The sequence below is a fragment of the Phascolarctos cinereus genome, unplaced genomic scaffold (genome assembly GCF_003287225.1).
Source record: "Phascolarctos cinereus isolate Bilbo 61053 unplaced genomic scaffold, phaCin_HiC Scaffold_7;HRSCAF=346, whole genome shotgun sequence".
In the NCBI taxonomy this organism is placed as follows: Eukaryota; Metazoa; Chordata; class Mammalia; order Diprotodontia; family Phascolarctidae; genus Phascolarctos; species Phascolarctos cinereus.
The window spans coordinates 150984800-151007510 of NW_027556180.1; the positions used below are offsets into that span (position 1 = coordinate 150984800).

General features: G+C 37.9%; 1 protein-coding gene across 19 annotated transcripts in view; it reads right to left on the reverse strand.

Moving 5' to 3' along the window:
- Nucleotides 1-22711, reverse strand: part of DOCK9 (dedicator of cytokinesis 9) — a 357948-nt gene that overhangs the window by 66330 nt on the left and 268907 nt on the right. For all 19 annotated transcript variants that reach the window (XM_078147288.1, XM_078147287.1, XM_020963989.2 and 16 more), the window contains 5 exons: nt 21820-21940; nt 16298-16431; nt 11709-11823; nt 5013-5079; nt 3184-3231 (listed from right to left, as the gene is read on the reverse strand). In XM_078147288.1, the coding sequence (XP_078003414.1) occupies nt 3184-3231; nt 5013-5079; nt 11709-11823; nt 16298-16431; nt 21820-21940 (485 nt within the window). The remainder of the gene's footprint in view (nt 1-3183; nt 3232-5012; nt 5080-11708; nt 11824-16297; nt 16432-21819; nt 21941-22711) is intronic.

Sequence of the window (22711 nt, forward strand, 5' to 3'; positions counted from 1 at the left end):
GCAGGCGAGGCATTTATAAATGCAGCCTATCTGTTGTATTGTGGGAAGCAAAAACGAGAGGCAGCCACGCTACAGAATATCACACGAAATTTCTGACCCCCCCAAAAAAAAGCATTAATGAAAGCCAAAGCTAATATCCTTTAAACAGATAGCTTGTTAATAATAAATTTCATCAAGAATTTTTTTAAGAGGGTCAGCTAAATGTGACACCAGAGATTTAAATTTTTTGACAAGTATCCAAACAGCACTAACTTCTTTGGCTTATACAGGAGACTGAAGGACAAAACAAACAAACAAACAAACAAAAAATAAAATAAAATTGGAAACCAGTACAGCATAAGAGACAGAAGGCAAACATGCAGTGAAACGTGGATTGGATGAGGCAATCTTCACACCCGTGTCTTACCCAGGCAGGAAGGGAGAAGAGCCATACACTTTGTTAAACTTGTCAGCAATCAGGTGAAGAAAAGAGAAAAGTGGTCTGTGTTAGCGATCAGAACAGACTACCTTCCTACAGTGTACCATCACCAGAGCTCATGAAAAAATGAAAATCAGTGCCGGAATTACAAACATCCCCGATTCCACTGCCAACCGGTTTTTTTTTCTCTCACTGTGTTATTCTGTGTGGTATAACAGACCATGCATTTACTATCTTCAGACAAAACATGCTATTGAGGGATTCCAATGTGACAAACTTAGGAAGGAAGCATAGTAGGCACAGGGGCTACCATAGAGGACCAAGAAGTCTAAAGCACTTAAAGTCTAAATCCTTGTTCAGCATTTTTAACATGCAGTAGAAGCTGAACGAGATTTTACTATCAAGTGCAGCATAACATAACATTCCACAGTGAACATAATCCAACAGCATTATTTTCCAATCCTCCCTTCTATATTACTCATTTTAATGCTGGTACATCAAGCACACGTACATACAGGCATATATCACTGGGTGCTTATTAAACTCTTGTCAGAAATGAGTTTTTTGTGTTGTTTATAAAATGAAAAACGTTCCACCCACTGAAGGAAGAAATAGACTTTCCTGACGCTAAGAATTTCTGTGCAGTTTCTAGGATCCACATCCTTTCCTGTTCACCATTTTAAACTTTCTGTCATTCAACCCTAAGGTGTAACACATTCTTGAAAGGCTGAAATATAAAATAAGTCACAGGATAAAAGAATTAGCGCTGGAAAGGCTATTAGAGGCCATCTAGTCCAACCATAGAGCAGCTAGGTGGTGCAGTGAATCGAGTACCGGTTCTGGAGTCAGGAAGACCTGAGTCTCCTTGGAAAAATACTGAAAGAGACACCCTTCGAGTTCTGTCACAACTGTATAATGTTATAAAATATACTAATCACTCATCTCCATAAGAAAAAATTCCAGAGACTTAAATGATAGGAATGAGAAGCCAAGAGCATAAAAAACACCCAGTATATATTCAAATGCATTTCACATTCAAAAATCTAGGTTAAATAACTACTGTGCTTTAAACACAATAATAGGTTAGAAAAGTTTAAGCAATATTAAATCAAACACATAACTACCATAAATTAACATCCTAGTTTTTTTGGAAAAAAGATTATAGGAAAAAAGTTATAGCTACATATTTTCTATTCAAATTATATCCTTCTAAATTCATGCACATTAACATAAAACAAATCAGACAAGCTCAAAAATATTTTGAAGAGAGACTAACATTAACACAAGAAGATGATTTTTTCACATTCAGGTTGAACATTCTATTAAGTATCACTCTCTCATTTTTAAAGTTACTGGTTTATAGAATCATATATCTAATACCATAAAAGGGAGGACAGGAATCTCTCAATGAGTCGATACATTTGGGAGCTTTTCTTTAAACCTCAAATATGAGTTCATGTTCAAACTGTTCAAAAACATACATTGTAGTGGTGAGAAATGCATAACAAAGGCATAACCCCTGTGTCAAGGATCTCAGTCAATACACACTAGAACAGCTCAAACATGGAAAAACTGAACACAGGTAACTGAGCAAAATGGAGGAAGTGGGATGGGAACATCTGCAAGAACAGATGTGGTCTGGGTGACTCTTTTCAAAGGAAGATATATATATATATTTGCTGTCAACATAAGTCAACTAAGTAAATTCTAGCTACTTTTAACACAGGACCAAACAGATACAGTTAGAACAAGAGAGCAGCAACAATTTGAGTACAGGCAACATGCCAACATGAGAGTGTCTCGGCTAGTGTCATTTAATAATCACATTAACATACTATAACTAGATGTTATAATTAAGTCATGAAACTTGCAGTAATATTATCCTGCTTATCATCCAATGTATAATTTGGATTGCTGGCAATGATCTGAATTAGAACTTGGGCCCAACAGTGTTACCTTCTCTAAACTGCAGTCTACTTATGCTTACTGTGTGTGTATAAACACTGTCCCCATGGAATTAACTTGGAATTGTAATCTTGTTTTGCACAATATTGTTCACAAAACCAATTACTGACATTAGGAGAAGTATGCCTGTACTCAGGACAGTGTTTTGGTCAGATAAGGGTCTGGGAATAATTGTTCTTGGATTATTCCAAAGAAGGTGATACCTTCAATTTTACCTAAAGTCTCCAAACACCTAGAGAAGGATGTGTGTTCAATGATCTGATTGCACCAAAGAAAGGAGAGAAGTGATCAGAAATCTGTGGTTTTGTGATTGAGAACAGGTATGGAATTGAAAGATTTTGAAACTGAAAGGAATAGACAGGTGTGTGTGGTGGAGGAAGGAGGAAAGGGCAAAAGAGTGAGGAATGAGGAAAAAGACAGGAAAATAAAGACAAGAAAGAGCTGGTGAACTAGGTCCCTAACAGGAAGGGCTTGGAAGTATAGATATGTGCAGATAGACCAATAAAAAGCTCTCCATTAGACAGGAAGATTTGAGGCATCAGACATAAGGCAACCAGTAGCCTAAACGTAGGTGGAAGATCCTTATAAATTTTTGTAGAGACAAGTAAAAGATCTGCCAACTGTCTTCCTAGTAGATTATGACACTTTCCATTGTCCAGTATCACAGAGTGACAATTTCCACATACTCAGATACACTTAACACAAAAGAGAAAGGGAATAGATGGGTGGGAGGCTGGACAAGACCAGTAAGAAAACTGACATTACTGAATAACATTACATATTAAAATTCCACACAGTACCTTGCTATATATCGCTTTCCCATGTACTGGAACTGATGTAAGCACACTCTATAAAAGATAATTTGGAAAATTAAACACTTAATTAAAATATTAACAATGATGAATGAATTCTAGAAGATTTTTTTCCAATAACTCTTTGCATCCTACCATTGTCCTTTTTCCCCAGCTATCATAAATCTTCTAACCTGTCTAAACCTGTTATCTTTCCACTTTTGACAAAATGGCTCATTTAGTTTGTGGCTACCATGGGCTATCTGCAAGATTAAAATAAAAAATAATTGCAGTTCACATTTATATAGCAATTTAAGGACTAGTAAGCACTTTATTCATCATTCCCCTCATGAGGTATAATCACTGGGTAAAATTATTCTCTTTTTCCAGATGAGAAAAATGAGGTCCAGAGAACTGAGGGCCTTGCTCATGGGTATACAACTAGCATAGGAACTATAGGGATTATGACTTAAACACAAGCCTTATGACCCAAAATCCAATGTACTTTCTATTAAACCAAATATAAACTCTTGCCAGTCATAAGCAATTATCTAATAAGAGCCTACATATTTTCTCAAAATTGCTTGGCCTAGGAAGCCTTATTGAGCATCCAAGGCTTACCCACTTATTTCTTGGACATAATGACTTATAAATTGTATAACATTTTATGTTTTACAGAGCTCTTTCCTTCAATAACTCTATGGGGTAGGAAATGAAAATATTATTATCCTCATTTTACAGATAGGGAAGTAGAGCAACAGAGGATAAATGACTATCATGTAAGGAAAACTCCTTTTTTGGTTCAAGTGTTTGGGTTGTTGTTATTGTTATTATTGTTGTTTCAAACAGCCTCTCAGGTGAAAATGGTGATCAAATTTTTTTAAAGCATCAATTATTTATCTGATAAGAGAAATTTAAAAGGAATTATCCAATAGGTTTTCACAAGCATTTTACTTAATCTCAACTACTTGTCAACTCTATTATTAATCCAGCTGAGGAAGTGAGTCAAATTTTTGCTTGTGATATTCACAAAGAACATTTAAATAGAAGGCATTACTTAAAAGTAAAGAGAAAATACTCTGGAAAAGGAGTTGGAAACAGCTCAGGAAGGCAAAATTAGATAAAATGAATAATTCATCTAAACACATAATTCTTTTTCCTAATATTGTATCCCCAAAAGTCATTAATTTTCCTATCTTAGGTCCTCATTTGGTCCATCTAATTTTCATGAGAATCAATATATGAAAAACTAAGGTTAAATGACTTTCTGAAAGTAATACAATAACACAGTCAGCATTTGAACCCAATCCTCTTACTCAAAATATAGCACTCTTTCCATTCTTCCATGATTTCTGGACTCCCTGTTTCTTCCTCTGCCTACTGAGTTCTGAACCACTGATAGGGAGGGATCAAGGTCAGGCATAGAGCAATTGTCGAATGAGGATGCGAGCATGTAACCAAGGATGAGTCAGTACCTATATTTCAAAGCAAAATAAATCTTGTACATTTCTCTTCATTTCTATTAGGATCAAGAGTTGACTACAATATGATCCAATGGCTAACAGGCACAATTTTCTTTTTTCTTTTCATTATATTATATTATGTTATATCATATCATATTATATTATTTTTGTTACATTTGAGTTCCAACTTATTTCCCTCACTCTCTCCTAACCTGGCACTAGACAATACATAGTTCCATATATCAGCTCTTTCTTTGGAGGTGGAAAGGATCTTCCTTCAAAGGTCCTTTGTAGTTTACTTGAATATTCATACAACTCAGAATAGCTTAGTATGGGCACAATTTTCAATCTTTGAGAAAAACTAAAACCACTCACTCTGATATTGTGAAAAAATCCATAAGTTCAGATGTTGAAGCCTTGTTCCAATATGTAAATAAAGCATCTAGAAAATGAAAATATTATTGGTCAGAAAAGCAATTTACACATATGATCCTACTCACTTCATTCTCAGCATCTAGAGTAGTTCATCTCTATAACCATCTACATAAAGACCTTAGAGCTAAGGAATACTGGAACATGGTTAGATGAGCCCCTTAATTCTACAAATGAAGAAAATGAGGTCTAAATAAATTAATGGAATCCTATGTGATACTTCAGCCCATTATTTGTTTGGAGAATCTGATGTTTAAAAGCTTTAGACTTTAGAGTGCTCATAACATTTATAACAACTGCTAAATTTCCATTCAAATCCTGTTTTGATGCTTCTTCTTGGCATGGAGGTAAAGCTGGAAAACTTATGACAGCAGAGCTTAGGCTCAGGTGAGTCCTATGCCAGCTGGGATGGACAGAAGATCTGTTCTACTGGGCTAAACCTAGTTAAGTTCAGGGATCCTTATAACCTGGTTGGCCAAAGGGTAATGATACTTTTAGTCACAACAATACTTGAAGATTATTATGTTTTAAGTGAAACTGAGTCACTTGAAACAAAATTGAAAATATTGCTCACTTCTTCGGAAAAAAAATATAAAGTGTTCGAGAACTATGCAAGAATACCAGGAAGGATGAAATTGTAGATTATTTGAGTATTCAACATGTTATGCCTAATTCTATGTGTAGACACACACACACACACACACACACACACATATAAGCATTTTCTGACTAACATTTCTTTTCTACTATTCTTGGGGAAGAAAAAGTCTAATTTGAGGTTTTTAGTGAGACTAAACTTCTACAGTTCAGATAAACCCCAATTGGTGGACATTCAGTAAAGGTTCATTATGGAATTACAGTTAGCAAAATGCAAGTAATTACTGTTTATTCAAGGTACTTACTGTATGTTTATATATGTTTGGGACTTAAGAAATGTGTGAAAATGTTCTCATCAGCAATAAATCAGTTTGGTTTTTCAGGCGGCAAACTACTTTACTAATTAAACAGAAATAGACATTACCTGGACTAAAAAAACCACTTTAATTCAAACCCAGAGATGGGTAGAAAGGAAACAGAACAGATAGGATTTGTTGGAGAGAAAAGGAGCTATCAATAAGACTGCCCAGGCGTACACAGAGGTCCAGGGCCAAGTTTTCTAAATTAGGTCAACTCCTGGAGTTCCCTGAATAGAGTAGGTCAGCATCTTTTGTCCTGGTGAACTGCGGCTGTCACTTTGAAAAAGATGCTGAGAAATGCCAAAGATGCAAACTACAGATGTATCATCATTGTGGATTAACCCACCCATATAAACAGAGTACTTGTTGTGCTTTGTAAAACCCAAACTATTACACAAATAATAATAATAATTCTTCTTTACTTCTTCCTCTTCTCCTCCTCCTTCTCCTCCTCCTCCTCCTTCTCCTTTTCCTTCTTCCTCTTCTCCTTCTTCCTCTTCCTCTTCTCCTTCTTCTCTTTCTTCTTCTCCTTCCTCTTATTCTTCTCCCTCTTCTCCTTCTTCTTCTCCTCTTTCTCCTTCTCCTTCTCCTCCTCCTTCTCTTTTTCTTTTTCTAATTCTATTTCTTCTTCAAATGGAGGGTGGGAGATCCTTGCTGCCCACCAAAGATACGTTTGTCCCATTGAGGGAACTCACATATCATGAAAGAAAATGTCATAGGCAGGAATGCAATTTGCATATCTGGTATTTTCCTTTTTGTCTTCTCAAGAACTTTTTGGCATTCACGCTGATTAGGTCAGCACTATAAAATACTTAGGTAGAAAAGCTCATTGGATGCACTTTTTCTGCAAGGTTAAAAACAATTCATTGACAGCTGAGAAACTCCACTTAAAGAAACAGGGCCTCATAAGGCCTCATAAGGTTTCTTATGAGTAAAGAAACTCATAAAACTCATAAAAGAATATGGCTTTCCCAAGTGGAATCTCTGTTAAATACCTGGAATGATAGGTACAGCTACTGAAAGATTCACCAGTTTCAAAGTCAGAGAGAATTCCCCATGCTATGAGAACTGAGGATCTGGTACATTTTTTCTGTGTGTTTAAGCAGGTTCAGTCACATAGACTGATCACCCAATTCATTACATCCTCACAGAGGCTATGCATGAGACAGAAGCAAACATTACATATTTTGTGCAATGTTTGCTGAAGTGACTACGAGATTAAAAATCAGCAAATTTCTATCAGGTGTGTGGACTCAGTTTTTTTTTTGCCTATGGAAGCATGTTTTAAAAATTAAATATAATAATCGAATGTAAAAAACAATGTAGTAATATAATTTGATTTGCAAGTATTTTTTCTATATACAGTTTGTTTATTTTTCCTTCAAGAAAGTATCCAATGCAAAAATAGAGGCCAATCTCTTTTACAATTCCTTGGTATTCATATATAAGTAGCTCTTGACTTAGAGCAATTTCAATTGACCACTTAACCAATTACATCTCCACAAATGCACTAAAATCAGTTAGCCTCCAGATCTGCTGTGGGCAAGGATTCTCCCTGGCTCCCAGCCTTGGTCTGGGCTCAAAGCCTCATCCCTATCCCCTTTTCCCAGGCAGCACATGCATAGAACTACCCTGTTGGCACAAAGATTAAGGCGTTAAAGGGGAGGGAGAAGGAATATACTGACTGAGCTTAGGGATGAGGAGAAGAGATGGGGAACATGGAGTTGAGAGATATCAGTAGCTATCTGTCCATCTCTCTGAAGTAAAATCTCATCATTCAGTCTTTTCACGAAAACCTCCAACGAGGAAGAAACTAATAATAATAATAGTAGCTAACATTTATATATCACCTACTATGTCGCCAGGCACTATGTTAAGTGCTATACAGTTATTATCTCATCTGATCCTTTCTAGCAACCTTGTGAGATAAATGCTACTGTTATCCCCATTTTAAGCTGAGGAAACTAAGGTAAATAAAGGTTAAGTGCCCAGGGTCACACAGCTAGTGTCTGAAGCTAGATTCAAATTCTTTGAACTCAGGAAGACGAGACTTCTTGACTCCCAACCCAGTGTTCTACCCACTATCACCTAGCTGTCTCTCCAGTGTATTACACAGCCTTATCTTTCTTCAAATCAGCTATATCTGAACCCTTGAAATCATCTTTGATGCTTTCCCTCTCACAATACTTATCCAACCAAGCTATTAACTCCTATACATTTTTCACCCTGACAAACATTATTACTATTGTTGTTTCCAAGTTATCTCTCAAATATATCCTTTTTTTTCCCTCATAAGCCACCACTGCCATTCTGTTCCCAATTATTTCTCACCTTAATTAGTGCAATAGTTTCTTAATTTGTCTCTCCAGCTTCTAATCCATCCAGTGCATCAGCACCATATTTATTTTAACATTATTGCTCAGAAGTTCTTAATGTCTCTTCACTGTCTCCTGGATTCAGTCCAAACTCCTTAGATTGGTCTTCAAACCTCTCAGTAAGGTGGCTATAACCACCTCTTCATCCATATTTTACACCATTCCCTTACACAAAGGGGTAATTCAGCCAAACTGAGAGACTTCTCAGCCTCCAATCAAGTTCCATCATTTCTGGTCACTCTCTGCACCTTTGTTCACACCACTCCTTATTCTGGGAAGACCTTTTCCTTTCTTCTTACCTGCTGAAATCCTCTTCTTCTTCCAAGGCCCTGTTCAAATGTCATATCTTCTAGAAAGCCCTCCATGAATCACTAAATGGAAATTTATATCTCTTTCTCCTCTGAGTGCTGATGGCATCTTCCAAATATACTTCACTATCTGTATTAAGAATTGTGTGTAAATAACTACATCTCTCCTCTCAGACTGTAAATCTCTTAGCAGGAGGGAAAACCTGTAATTCATCTTTGTTTTCCCCCTTGGTGCCTTAAACAAAGAGCTTTAAAAAATTTTTTTTAATTTTATTTTTTTATTAATTTATTTTGATTTATCAACAATCACTTCCATATGTTTTTGAGTTTAAAATTTTTCTTCCCCTTCCTCCCCACCATCCTCCCCAACACAGCACACAATTTGATACAGGCTATACATATACATTCCTATTAAACATATTTTCATATTAGTGATGTCATAAGTAAAAATTAGAACCAACAGGAGGAACCACCAGAAAGAGGAAGCAAAACTCAACAAAAAGAGAAAAAAACCCAGCAAATAGTATGCTTTGATCTGCATTCAAATTCTATAGTTCTTTCTTTGGATGTGGATAGCATTTTTCATTATGAGGCCTTTGGAGATGTCTTAGATCCTTGTATTGCTGGGAAGAGTAGGTTTATAAATATTAGTCATCACACGATATGGCTGTTATTGTGTACAACATTCTCTTGGCTCTGCTCATTTCACTCAGCATCAGACCATACAAGTCTTTCCAGGTTTTTCTGAAGTCAGCCTGTTCATCATTTCTTACAGCACAATAGTATTCCATTACATTCATATACCACAACTTGCTCAGCCATTCCCCAATTGATGGGCATCCTCTCAATTTCCAATTCTTTGCCACCACAAAAAGAGCTGCTGTGAATATTTTTGTACATGTGGGTCCTTTTCCCATTTGTATGATCTCTTTGGGATACAGCCCTAGAAGTGCTATTGCTGGGTCAAAGGGAACAAAAAGCTTTTAAAAAATATTTGCTATACTTAATTTAACATCAGTTCAAAACTTTGAGTCTGGCCACATGTAAACTAGAGGTTTGTGGCTTATACAATGAGAAAAAGTAATGTAATAGGGGATTAAGGAATAGAAAATTCAGTATATATAAAATTTCATTCAGCGTTTTAAAGGCAGACACACATTGCATTAACAGTAGAATACACGATGTCACTGCTAATACCAACCAATGAGATGGCAGTTTCAGAATATGAATAAGCTTTCTGCCTTGAATGGAGGGGGAGGGAAGGGAAGAAGCATTTACATAGCACCTACTATATGCCAAGCACTTTACAAATATTATCTCATTTAGATAATATTTTGAAAACATTATGATAATTAAAATTTGATCTCATGCTTATGCTTGCTACGAAAAAGGCAGCAAAACATACATCCCTGAATGAGGTTTTTCACAAATGAAATTAAGTGCTCCTAAGCTTCCCTAATAATCTTCTCAAAGAGGTCCTTCTGAATTCCAGGGCCCTGATGGAGGTTCCTTCATCTGATGACTCACTGAACTGAAAATATGGCAGAAATTCTGAAACATACGGTAATACAGGACACTCTGACATTGTTTTATATGAAATACAAACTTAAGCAACGTAGGAGGCAACGTGATATAACAAAAAAAAAAGCCCTGAAGAAAGGAATCAGGAGACCTGGGTCTGAATCTCAGCACTGTCATACTGCTGCTAGCCTCTCCAAAACTCTGTTTTCTCACTTAAGAGTAAGGAGAGGAAAAAAAAAAAGAAATTTATAAAATGCCTTCCTGTTCTAAGATCTTAAGACTCTTTGTCCTGAGTACTCAATGTATAATCATTAGGCAGCTTTATGCCTTTCTTCTTTATTTTATTGCCCTGAATCTCCATTTCATCTGAGGATATTTGAATAAATAATTTTTAAGGCATCTCAAAACCCTAAGTGACCTCTTTTGGTAACTTGTACACATTTTAGAAAGCTTTACGTTCAACACACGTTGGCGTGTATAAAGCATGGTCCAGCTGGGCCAGCACACACTAGAAAAGCATTCTCATTGGCTTTTGCCTTGAGAGAAAAGGCCAATGGGAATATTCTCCTAGACTGTGTGGCATACCTAACTCTCTAGGGATCCATTATACTATAGATGTGTATCTTTTACAGTTGACTATGGTATTCATGATCATGTTTTGTTATTGTTGTTTTTTTGGCAATTGGGGTTAAGTGACTTGCCCAATGTCACACAGCTAGTAAGTATCAAGTGTTTGATTTGAGCCTGGATTTGAACTCAGGTCCTCCTGACTTCAGGGTCGGTGCTCTATCCACTGCACAACCTAGCCGTCCCAACATGATCATGTATTTTAAAAGCTGAAGATCAGGACCAAGGTGAGGAACACAGTCCCTCCCATCCCTCCACCCCTATCATGTCACTGGATGGTGGCAGAGATAAAATCACATTGAATTTACATCATCTTAATTTATCGCACATTTCCAAATAATTACTTAAAAGGGTTGCGTGTAAATGAAGACATTGTTTCAGCTGACCTGATTCACATTCTCTGCTCTTTTAATTAACAGATACAGGTCTGGAAACTACGATTTAAGTACAGATAAAAGTACCACTATTACTATAAGCCCCAGAACTTATATAAGCCACTATTACAAGTAATATTTCATTTTAGACAGAATAGGGTAATTGCTATTCTCCCTACAGGAAAAAGTAGATCCTGTCATTTAGATTTTTTTAAAAAGGGCTATTAATTAATTTTCTGGTTGAAGTGATCTATAGGAAATTGAATTCTTCTGTAGCTCCTAATTTATTCCCATGCTAAAAAAAAAGGAAAAGAAAAGAAAGAAAAGGAAAGGAAAAAAAAGAAGTAACACAAATTACATGAAAGAGAAAGATGACTTCAATTGAAATACTCTCACTTATTTTAAAATACTTATTTATTTTCTCATTTTCTCATCCTGTAAGATGAACGAAAGAAAACGCAATCTTTCATTTACCTACCATCAGACATGCTCTTTAAGATGTACAGGAAGCACATGAGTAGACTCTTAATCTCTGACTGGTCAAGTTTGTCACAGCGGACTACCGAGCTTCCTAAAGCACCACTCTGTTGGTGCTGGAAAAAAACAAGAGGGAATGGGTTTTATTAATTTCAAGGGGAAAAACAGTATCTCAATTCCATTTTTTTTTACTACCTTGAAAAAGAAAAGTACTCAAAACTGAGGGAGATTACTGAACCTAGGATATTCCAGGTATGAGTAATTCCTCACTACAATATTTCAGGTACAGGCACACCTTTCCCACCTCTGCCCCCACCATAAACAAGGGCTGTTCCAAAGTAGCCGCAGCCATTATTTCTTTATGGATTTCTAAAAGGAGGGGAAAAAAAAAGACACACCCAAGCCTCAAGAGTCCAATGTTGCCACAGCCTAGGCTATTGATGTAGACCTTTAAAAATAATGAAATATCATGCAAAAGAAGGTGTCCCATGAGCAATATGCTGAAGAGATGATGGAGAAAACAACACTGCAGAACTAAAAACTATTCTAAGGAAGACACTAATGGTAGACACAGCGAAAATAAACAAGCCAAACCAAACCTATGGTGCTGCCCGTGAACCAGCAGGCAGATGTCTCTGCAAGCAAGTCACTGCAAGTCGGGAGAGCTCAATGGAGGGTTCTCACAGCAGAAAAGAGCCTGCAGGTACCTAGTAGATAGATAGCTCAGCCAAGCAACACCAGATACAGCCTAAACTGATGAGGTCCTTCTGTCATCAGCTTATCTGAACACTGCAAATGTCCAAACAAGATCTGTCAGAAAGCTTAGTGTGGATGGACTAGTCAGTTCAGTTTTGCCACAAGCAGCAGTAAAAAAAGAATATACATTTATAAAAACATAAGTATTTATCCCATGCTTTAAAAATAAATAAACAAATACCTGTAAGGCATTTCAGTATAAAATTCAATAGAGTTTTTCTTCTTCCAAAAATATCATTTTTTTTAAAAAAGCATGTTTTATTTATTCAGTGTTAGAGATAAGTAGCATTTTAGATCATATTTTAGTTTTGTAGCTAATGCTATTTTTTCAAGACTTTGAAAGAGCCATGATTCCATCAACATGGACACTCCCTTTGCTCAAGTGTCCTGAAGCCAATTCACAGCTGCTTTCATGAGTTACTTGGACCCTGAATATTCATCACCTGGTGGCCAACTGTGTGCCTGGACCAGTCCTCAGATGGCAGACACAGGGTGTGACACAAACTCCAAGGCTTTCCATTCTGGTTGGACCTGCAATAGCTGGCAATATGCAAAGGACTGTGGGTCACCTCAATGCCACAGTGAAGCAAAGGAAGAGGGTTTCAATGAAGCTCAGATCTCATACCCTTAAAATAGTCTAGATTTAGAGGCAGCAAGGTGGGCATAGCAGAAAGTGTGCTGCACTTGGGAGTCAAGAAGACTTGATCTGAAATCCTGCATTAGACAATTACTTGCTGTTTTACCCATGGCAAGTCCTAGTTTCCTCATCTGTGAAATGAGTGGTTCAAAATGGCAGATAGAATGGCAATAATAATATCACTCACTTTACAGGGATGCTATGAGGATCAAAGGTGGTAATATAGGTAAATCAACTTGCATTTAAATTATCATTAAATTATCAATTAACATAAGTAAATATTATATGATATAGGATAATTAAAATATTAATTATATCAATAAAATTATTATTAAGATATTAAAGTGGTATATAAATGCAAGCTATTATTATCGTTATTTTATTTTTCCAGGAAGAAAAAAACTGGTGCAAATTTGTGGCAAAACTGTACTGCTAGTGTTATCACTCCAAACATCAGCCTCACACTTGGACAACAACAAAAACCAAGTACTTCTTGCAAAGGCAATGGAAGTGCAGCATGCAAGGGATCCTCGGGCAAAGGCGGAATTGTCAGGAGGGAAAAGTCCATGGTGACCCGATTTCTCTTGGCTGACTGGCAGCTCTCTTCCTCCTCTCCAGGGCTGCGCATGACATAAGTGGAATGCCTCCTGAGAAGTTTCTCCCTCTGTCACACGAAGGCATGTTAGGGTCAAGGGGAAAGGTTAAACACATGTTATGAGACTTCCACCACCGAGAGGCCTGTACCTCTACAAGATGGAATTCTCCTAAGTCCAGGAAGAATCAGCTACTGAAATATAAGGTAAGATTACAAATGTTATTTGCTGAGGGAGGAGGGCATTTTTCAAGTCCTGGAGAAGCGGTGACTCTACTGAATGAAGAGCTGCAATGGTATCAGATGATATGCTTGTGATTTGGGGATTAAAAAATGATAATAATAACAATAAAATTTTCCAAAACTCAAACCATGGTGCTGGTGACAAGGCTGACAATATTTGTTTCCAGGTGCCATTCAAAATTTTTTACGCTTTTCTACAAAATATCATGAAGTCCGAGCCCTGGTTATTTCAGGAAAAGAGAACTGAAATAGAAGACAGGAAGAAGAGGATATTAACTAGGTTCTGCTCTTGATTCATTCTTCATGATGTGGATGAAGTCAATTCTCCTCTTCAGATTTAATTAGGCAGCTAAGTAGTACAACGGCTAGTGTTCCGGATTGGGAGTCAGGAAGGTATGACTTCATATGCTATCTTGGACATGTACTAGCTGTGTGACCCTGGGCAAGTCACTTAACTTCTCAAGCCTCAGTTTAATCATCTGTAAAATGGGAATAATAATAGCACCTACTTCCCAGGGTTGTCCTCAAGTTTAAATGAAGTGACATACACACACACACACACACACATACACACACACACACACATATACGTGTGTATGTATGTATGTATATGTCACTTTTCCAAAAGATACATGCTTGCTCTTATTATCACTATTATTATGATGATTAATTCTGGCTTCTTTGGGGATAACTAAGTTAACAACTACGGTGCGCTCTTCATTTCTTCGGAGAAAATCATACGGAATCCTTAAGCTATCTTGACGATGAGGGGAAGCTTTCTCTTTTCTACCTTCTTTCTCACTTTTGGTAAGCTGCCTGTTTTCCCTAGTTTCCTTCAAAGTTTAGCTCAAGTACCACTTTCTGTATGAGGCCTTTCCTGATCCCATTTGCTGCAAGAGCTTTCCCCCTCAAATTATCTTATATCTATTTTGTATGCATATATATTACATATACATACATATATACATATATATGTATATACATATCCCCAACACCTGGCTCATTGCCTCTCACAGTTGTAGGCATTTAATAAACATTTGTGGACTGATTATTATTCTTACTGCTTATATAGAGCATTTCCATAACTATTACAAAACATATAATAAATTTCTAGAATATAGAAGGGAACCACCAGGCAATATCCCCCTGGTGATTACCTTATCAAAAAGAGAACCTGAGAGAGTGGGTAGAATTAGTAACTTGATCCAGGTAAAAAATGTGATTAGTCACTGAACGCAGGGCCCTGCAAGTGTGCTAAGAATCAGCGCCTTTTTCTTAGATTAAAAAGGAGATATGAGGCAGGCCCCAAAGGGGACATGGACTTTGAAAAAGGAGGAAGAGATAAAGGATCTAATGTGGGCCCCCGAAGGTAGCTGGTAGGAGGTAAACAGGCTGCAGGCGTGACTTTGCACAGATACACTTCGTAGGCACAGATATATAATCTTGGATAGAATCAACTTAAACCAACAGATTAGCTGTTTAGTGAATATTTTTCAACGATAATGGAACATGACAGAGAATAGTCTGGGAGTAGTAGGACTTCCAGGGGATAAAGAAACCTTAAGGAGATAACAAAGGACAACCTGAAACTCAGGAGAGGAATTTGGGGAGCCTGATTCCATTCAACAAGCATTTATTACACGCTTACTATGTGTAAAACAGCAGAGAGCCAAAGAGGAAAAAACCAACAGTCTCTGCATTAAAGGAACTAATATATGGAGAGAGGGACGTAGACAATGAAGAATGATAAAAGGTTAACTTCTATAAAGGCAGAGGAAAGCTCTAGAAAAAGTGCTACATGCAATAAGAGGAGGGAAGTTACTGTCAGCTGAGCAGAACGAGGTTTGAAAATCAGGAAAGCCTTCATAAAAAGAAGTGATACCTGAGCTAGGTCTCGAAAGAAAATGGAAGATTTTAAAAGCAGAAATATGAAGACTATATGGAGACATTAGGAGGTGATCTGAGTGAAAGAAGGGAGAAGGGAAAGAGTAGGGATAAGATTAGGGAATCTTTGTCCAATCTGACTGGTTTTGACAGATTTTTAAGGAAACAAGAAGAGAATATGGCTAGCAAAATAGGCAAGGGCCAGACTTGGAAGGCCTTAAATGCCAGGGTAAGAAGTCTGTCTAGGACTCAGGGGTTCTGAGCTGAGGAGGGCTAAGGTGATCAGATGAGAAGGGGGACCACCAGGCTGCTTAAAAAGGGGCAAAGCAGCCCAGGTCAGAAATGGAGCAGGTCGAAGCTCCCAGGCCCATTTTCTTTCAATAAATGGCTAGGATTTATTGAGGCGATTTTTTCATGACCTTGAATTAAATCTAATCACATGAAGAAGAATTATAAGAGACATGAGAAAAACAACTACCTTGTCAAGAGAATTGGTCTTCTCGATGTTCCTTTCTGGAAGACTGCTCACCGAATCGGTGCTTACGAGAGAGCCTCTTGAATCAGCATTTCGCACGCTATTGACATTTGGTGTTGATGTAGTATAGGGTGATGCTAAAAAAAATTATTTTAAAAGAAAAAATAGAGGATAAAATGTTAAATATATAGCTACATACTACAAATTTTTAAAAACTGCTATTATTTCTGTTGGGAAGTTGGCGCAAGCATTTTATTCAACTATTCCACCTTTTAAAATTCAGGCAATCAATATCAAATTTGGGATTAAAAAACACGCATGCATACAAAGCACAACTTCATATACACAGTAACCTTGATCCCAAAGACCCCAAAGAGGCCATACTACTTCAGAAATGGATCGCTCCTGAAGTGGAATGGATTGGGTTTTCTTGTTTTGTTTTTGTTTTTTTCCCCAAAGAATAAAACATGTACCTTTACCTGCAGTAACCACAATTAAAAAAACAAATAAACAACTAAGTCTCTACATTGTCATACTACAACAGTGAAAGTAATTAAGAACTCACAAAAGTCTTAGGAATGGCACCACAGGACTGATTTACAATGGCAAGGTCCTTAGAGATCACCTTGTCCTAAAATCAAAGTTAGACAAGACCCCTGCGGCCATCTAGTCCCGTCCAGATCTCTTTCAAAATTCCTGCTTCAAGATCCTCAATTGGTCATCAAAAATCACGTGAAGACCTCTAATGAGAAGGAACCCACAACTTCCTGAAGCAACACATTCTACTTTTGGAAAGCTCTTAATCGTTAGAAAGCTTTTTCCTTACATAAGGCCTAAATCTGTCCCAGCAATTTTCACCCACTATTCTCATTTTTGAATCACGGGGCCAACCAGAATAATACCAGCAACAATAATAATAAAAAGCTAACATTTATGTAGCACTTTAAGATTTGCAAAGGGCAGCTAGGTGGCGCCATGGTGCACAGAGCTTGGAAGACTCATTTTCTTGAGTTCAAGTATGGCCTCAGATACTAGCTGTGTGACTCTGAGTAAGTCACTTAACCCTGTTTGCCTCAGTTTCCTCATTTGTAAAATGAGCTGGAGAAGGAAATGGCAAACCACTCCAGTATCTTTGCCAAGAGAACCCCAAATGGGGTCATGAAGATTCCAACATGACTGAAATGATCAAACAACAATAAGGTTTGCAAAATGCTTTTATGCCATCTCATTTGGTCCTCACAACAACGCCGTGAGGTAAATGCTCCTATTATCCCCATTTTATATATGAGGAAACAGGCTGACAGGGGTTAAGTCATTTGCCCACTTATAGCTCACAAGTCTCTGAGGCGGGATTTGAACCCTGTTCTTCCTGACTCCAAACCCAGCACTCCATTCACTGTGCCAGATCAAGAACAAACTGAACAATCAGCTTTCCACATGACAGCCCTTAAAATACGGTAAGCCCAAACTTGCTCATTTTGCCAATGAGGATGCTAAGCCCGTGGAAGCAGGTTAACTTGCTAAAGAGCGTGTAAGTAACAGGCTAGGCCCTGGCTCCAAATCTAATATTCTTCTGTCAGGGACATCATGTTGCTTGGAGAAAGAAATGATGAGGCTGGCGTGAAAAATATGCCTCTGGAGACATAATTTTTTGATGGTCATAAGCAGATAGGGCCACTGCCTGACGCAAAACAGTATTTCCACTCTCAAAAGGCCACTAAAACCACAGGTTAACATGCTGTAAGCTTAAACACCCACACTTTAACAACTGCAGATGCAAAGGGCATGCTATTAACCAGAAATGACTGACATTTGGTTTTGCAGATGGATCCAATGGTTTTTTTTGGCACTGCAGATTTGCAAACGTAGGCAGCAGCCTTAAGGACACAGTATCAATTTGAAGCCACAGTTACCGGCATTAGGTTACTGATCACCTGGGAAGGGACTGGCCATTTGGAATTCAATAGGTCTAACGGCTGTCCATGGGACTGAAGTACTCACCTACCCGAGTTCTGGCTCTTTGTGATGGAGGGGGTGGAGGGTAGAATTAGCTCTGGATTCATGCCCAAACTTTCTACTGAGTCACATACTTGTGACATTTCTTAATTAATTGGTTTCTGGCATAACCATTAACACGTCAAAGGCAATTCCAATTCCAAGCAAAGTCTTCTGCCGCAGTGAAAAGGCAGGGTCACAAGCCTTTCCCAGTGCCTTCCCTTGGTTGATTATCTCCAATTTATCCCGTACGTGCTCGTTTGGACAGTTGTTTGCATGACGTCTCCCTTGTTAGACTGTGAGTTCTTTGGAAGATTACCTCTCTCTGAATCGCCAGCACTTAGCATAGTGTCTTGCACATAGTAGGACCTTAATAAATGTTTACTGATTGACAAACCGACCCCAGGCACCACTATTTAATTTCAGCCACCCCTCAGACTTAAGTACAATGCTGAATGGTAGGGCTCAGGGTTCCCAGATACTGGTTTAGATAATAGCAGCTTATACTTATATGCTGCAAATGTTTTTGTATCATAGTAACCCAGGTAAGTTAGAACTGAACTGAGTTAGAACTGAAGTGATGAAAAACTCCTTCTCAACTCCAATTCCCCACCTCTATTTTTTGTAGATGAGAAAAATGAATTTGTCCAAGAGCAAACAGCTAGGAAGTATCTGAAGCGGCACTGAAACCTAGGTCAGAACCAAGGGCAGAGCTCTTTCCACCAAACTAGGTCTTCTCCCACACTTAATAACAGCAGCCAGCTTCTATCCTCACGACACTGTGAGGTAGATACCATGAGGTGTGAGGTAACTAGGTAGCACAACAGATAGAGTACTGGGGCTTGGAGACCTGAGTTTCAATTCTGCCTCAGACATTTACTTACTAGATGGGCTCAGTTTCTCAATATGTCAAATTAGAGGGTTGTGCTTATTGGCTTCTGATGTTCCTTTTGGTTTCCAGTCCTCATACATGACACTCGCAAACATCTGAGCCTCAGATAGGGATAGCTTGTTTGAAATTCAGATTTCACAAAATCCTGTAATGTACACTAGGAAGTGGAGAAATCCAGAATTTCATCCTTGTTTTTCTACTACCCCGGACAAGCCACTTTGTTTGTTTGTTTCCTCATCACATAAAATAAGGGAGCTGGACTTGATGGCTTCTAAGCGCCCATCCAGCTCTAAATCAATGATCTTGTGATTATTCTCCCCATTTTACAGATGAAGAAATTAAGGCTCAGAGGTTCAAATCCATGTTTCTCCCAGTTCCAAGTCCAGAACTGTTTCTGCTCTATCAGGAATGAGAACAGAGACAAAAAGGTAAATTTGAAAATAGAAACAAAGACTGAAAAGTGCAAAAAAAAACCAAAACCCAAACCAAGAATAGGAGGCTTATTTTCCTCATCCTGTGCTACACAGACCATAAGAACAGTGTATGCTGGAGGCCACAGGAGAGAAAGGTGAAGAGAGGACAAAACTCTCAGTGTTCTATACTCATGGACAGATGGAAGCCAGAACAAGAGATAATCCCAGGGTCTTTCTGACCTCCTTGTGACTTAGCTCTGGTGTGTTAGATAGGATTTACGTAGGGGGAAAAAAAAAGCTTTCAATATCATTTTAAGACTCAGGAACTCCAAGTAAAACGGCTCTTAAAATCTCAGCATTCCAGGCCGGATTCCAGAAGCAACATTCTAGTCTCAAGGAAACAGATGGTGGTATAATAACTCAAAATCAAGTAACATACATAGCAGAATTACATTCATGTTTTCAACAGTTGGAGTCTGTAGATGATTAAAAAATCTTTGATAAGCAGCACGCGAATGAAATAAAGATTTTAGCAGATTCTTTCCCCTTTAATTACCATACGGATTACATGGACAACAGAGAAGAGAGGGCAGAGAAGGCGTCCCTGAAGCAAAGAATGTTTGCTATTTAAAACTAAGCTAATCATAGTGCAAACTTCACCCGAGCAACAAATCAGCAAGTTTCAGGCATCCTTGTATATACCACACTTGAACAAGATAAGACCATCTGGTGAGGAATCTATGTGGGCAGGACTGAGCACCTACCAGGCAGAGATTTAAGGAAAAGTCTGGCTAGAAGACAGGTACTTGGACCCAGATCAACTGGAATTTTTCACAGAGTAAAAGAACAAGTTCAAATGTGACTGTAAGTAGCTCATGAACAGACTAACTGAATGGAGGGAAACAAAGGATTTAGGGATTTAAAATTCTGGTTTTGGTTTCTTTTATTATTTTTCAGTGGTGAAGACTTTATCTGACATTTGAGTATATGCCTGGATATGTATCAGAGACTTCCCATGAAATGAGGCGTGGACAATGGAATTCAAACACAACTGACTGGGGAATGGGGGTCAAATTGGTTTTTTTATTTAATTTGCATCAGGGTCAGCACCAAGGTCAGCACACAACTGGTACAGCGAGGGGAAAAGAGAAGACCTGCATTCAAAATCCAGCTCTGCAGCTAACTGATAGCCTTGGACAAGTAATTACACCTGCCTGAGGCTCAGTTTCTCAATATGATAAATTAGAGGGTTGTGCTAATTGGCTTCTGATGTCCCTTTTGGCTTCCAGTCCCTCATACCATGACACTCTCAAACATCTGAGCCTCAGATAGGGATAGCTCATTTGAAATTCAGATTTCACAAAATCCTGTAATGTACATTGGGAAGTGGAGAAATCCAGAATTTCATCCTTGTTTTTCTACTAACTCATACATAGTGTGATCTCAGGAAGTCTTTCCAAGGCTTATCTGCAAGCCATGATACAGTTTAAAATCAACCCAGATTGGGATGTGAGAAAAAGAGACAGAGAGACTGCAAAAGTGTGTGTGACAATTTAGTTACAAGGTATTTAAAATATTTCTCTAGCCCGGGGTCTGGACCAACATCTCACACAGTAAAAGGTTCACACAGATTTCCCTCTCAGCATCTAGGAGGGGAACCCCACCCAATTATCAAGATCGATCCTTTCCCCCTCATATAGGACTTCCTTTAAACAATTCAAGACATTCTAGGCTCTCTCTATTGAAGAATATTTTGCAAAATTTCTCCAGAAATACATCACTATTTCTTTCAGGATGATCTTCTTTATATCCAGTGTAAAACTCTGCTGTTCTAAATTGAGACCATGTAAATCTATCTTTGATTCCACCCCTACCCCTGCCCCAGCCAACCTAATTTTCTGAAAGCATAAACAATGGAATTTTAAGTTAAAATGCTAAACATTGAATGAAAATCTATAGCAATATGAAGGCTCTGAATATCACATTTAAGCTATTAAAAAAAGCTTTACTCATTTTCATATAAAATCAGAGTCATTATGTTGATCTAGTAATGGAAGATTCTGGGGTTTGGGTTTTTTTCCCCCAATTAAGACAAAAAAGAAAAAAAAATTCAAAGCAGAAACTCATGCTTTAAAAATGTTAACTCATTCATTCAGACGTTAAAAGAAGATCATTTTGGCAGAAAGTTTAAACTAAAGCAAAGTAGACAAGATGGAAAGCATTACCAATGCCAGAGATAACGCCAAAGAGGTCTTTGTGTAGGTTGTTATCCAGTGTGTTTCCTGATTTCTGTGGGGTTACTAATGGATTTGTAGTTGGCATATTTAGTGATTCGTCCTTTGCATTCTGTCAACCCCAAAAAAAGAGAAAGAAAGGGAAAAAACAGTCATCATTATTACTGAACAGTTCATATTTATTACCTAAAATCATTCCATTTGGGGGAGTGTGAGGGCACCTTTTTTTCCTCTTAACAATCTATGAACAACTTCACACTAACTACGAGAAAGTGGGAAAAGAGGCAACCAAAGTGAGAATGAGGAAGGAGATGAGGATAGAAATGGGAGGGAAGGAAAGGAGATACAGAATATTTTCAGTTTGAGAATATTATAATACTTGCATTTGTACAGTGTTTCTGGGTTTGCAAGTCACTTTTACAGATATCTCATTTGGTCAGGTGAGATAAAGTAGACAAAATCCCCTTTGGCTGAGTTGCAGAATAACTTGCATTTGTCCTTTTTCTGGAGCTGACTTTACAACCCTAGTTAGTCTATCTATCAGTGCCTATATCAGAGGCAGCTAGGTGGTGCAGTGGATACAGCACTAGACCTTGATTTAGAAAAATGAATTCAAATACAGTCTCAGACACTTAGTAGTCATGTAACAACCCCAGACAACTGGCTTAAATTCTGTCTGCTTCAGTTTCCTCATCTGTAAAATGGTACCTCCCTCCTGTGAGAATTAAAATGAGGAAATACTCGAAAAGCACTTTGCAAACCTTAAAGTGTTATATAAATGTGAGCCATCATTATTGCTATTATTATTATGATGATGATGATGATCTTGTACACGTATTGAAGATGGCAAGCCCAGGATGGAAGGGACAGAACAGTGGCGCAA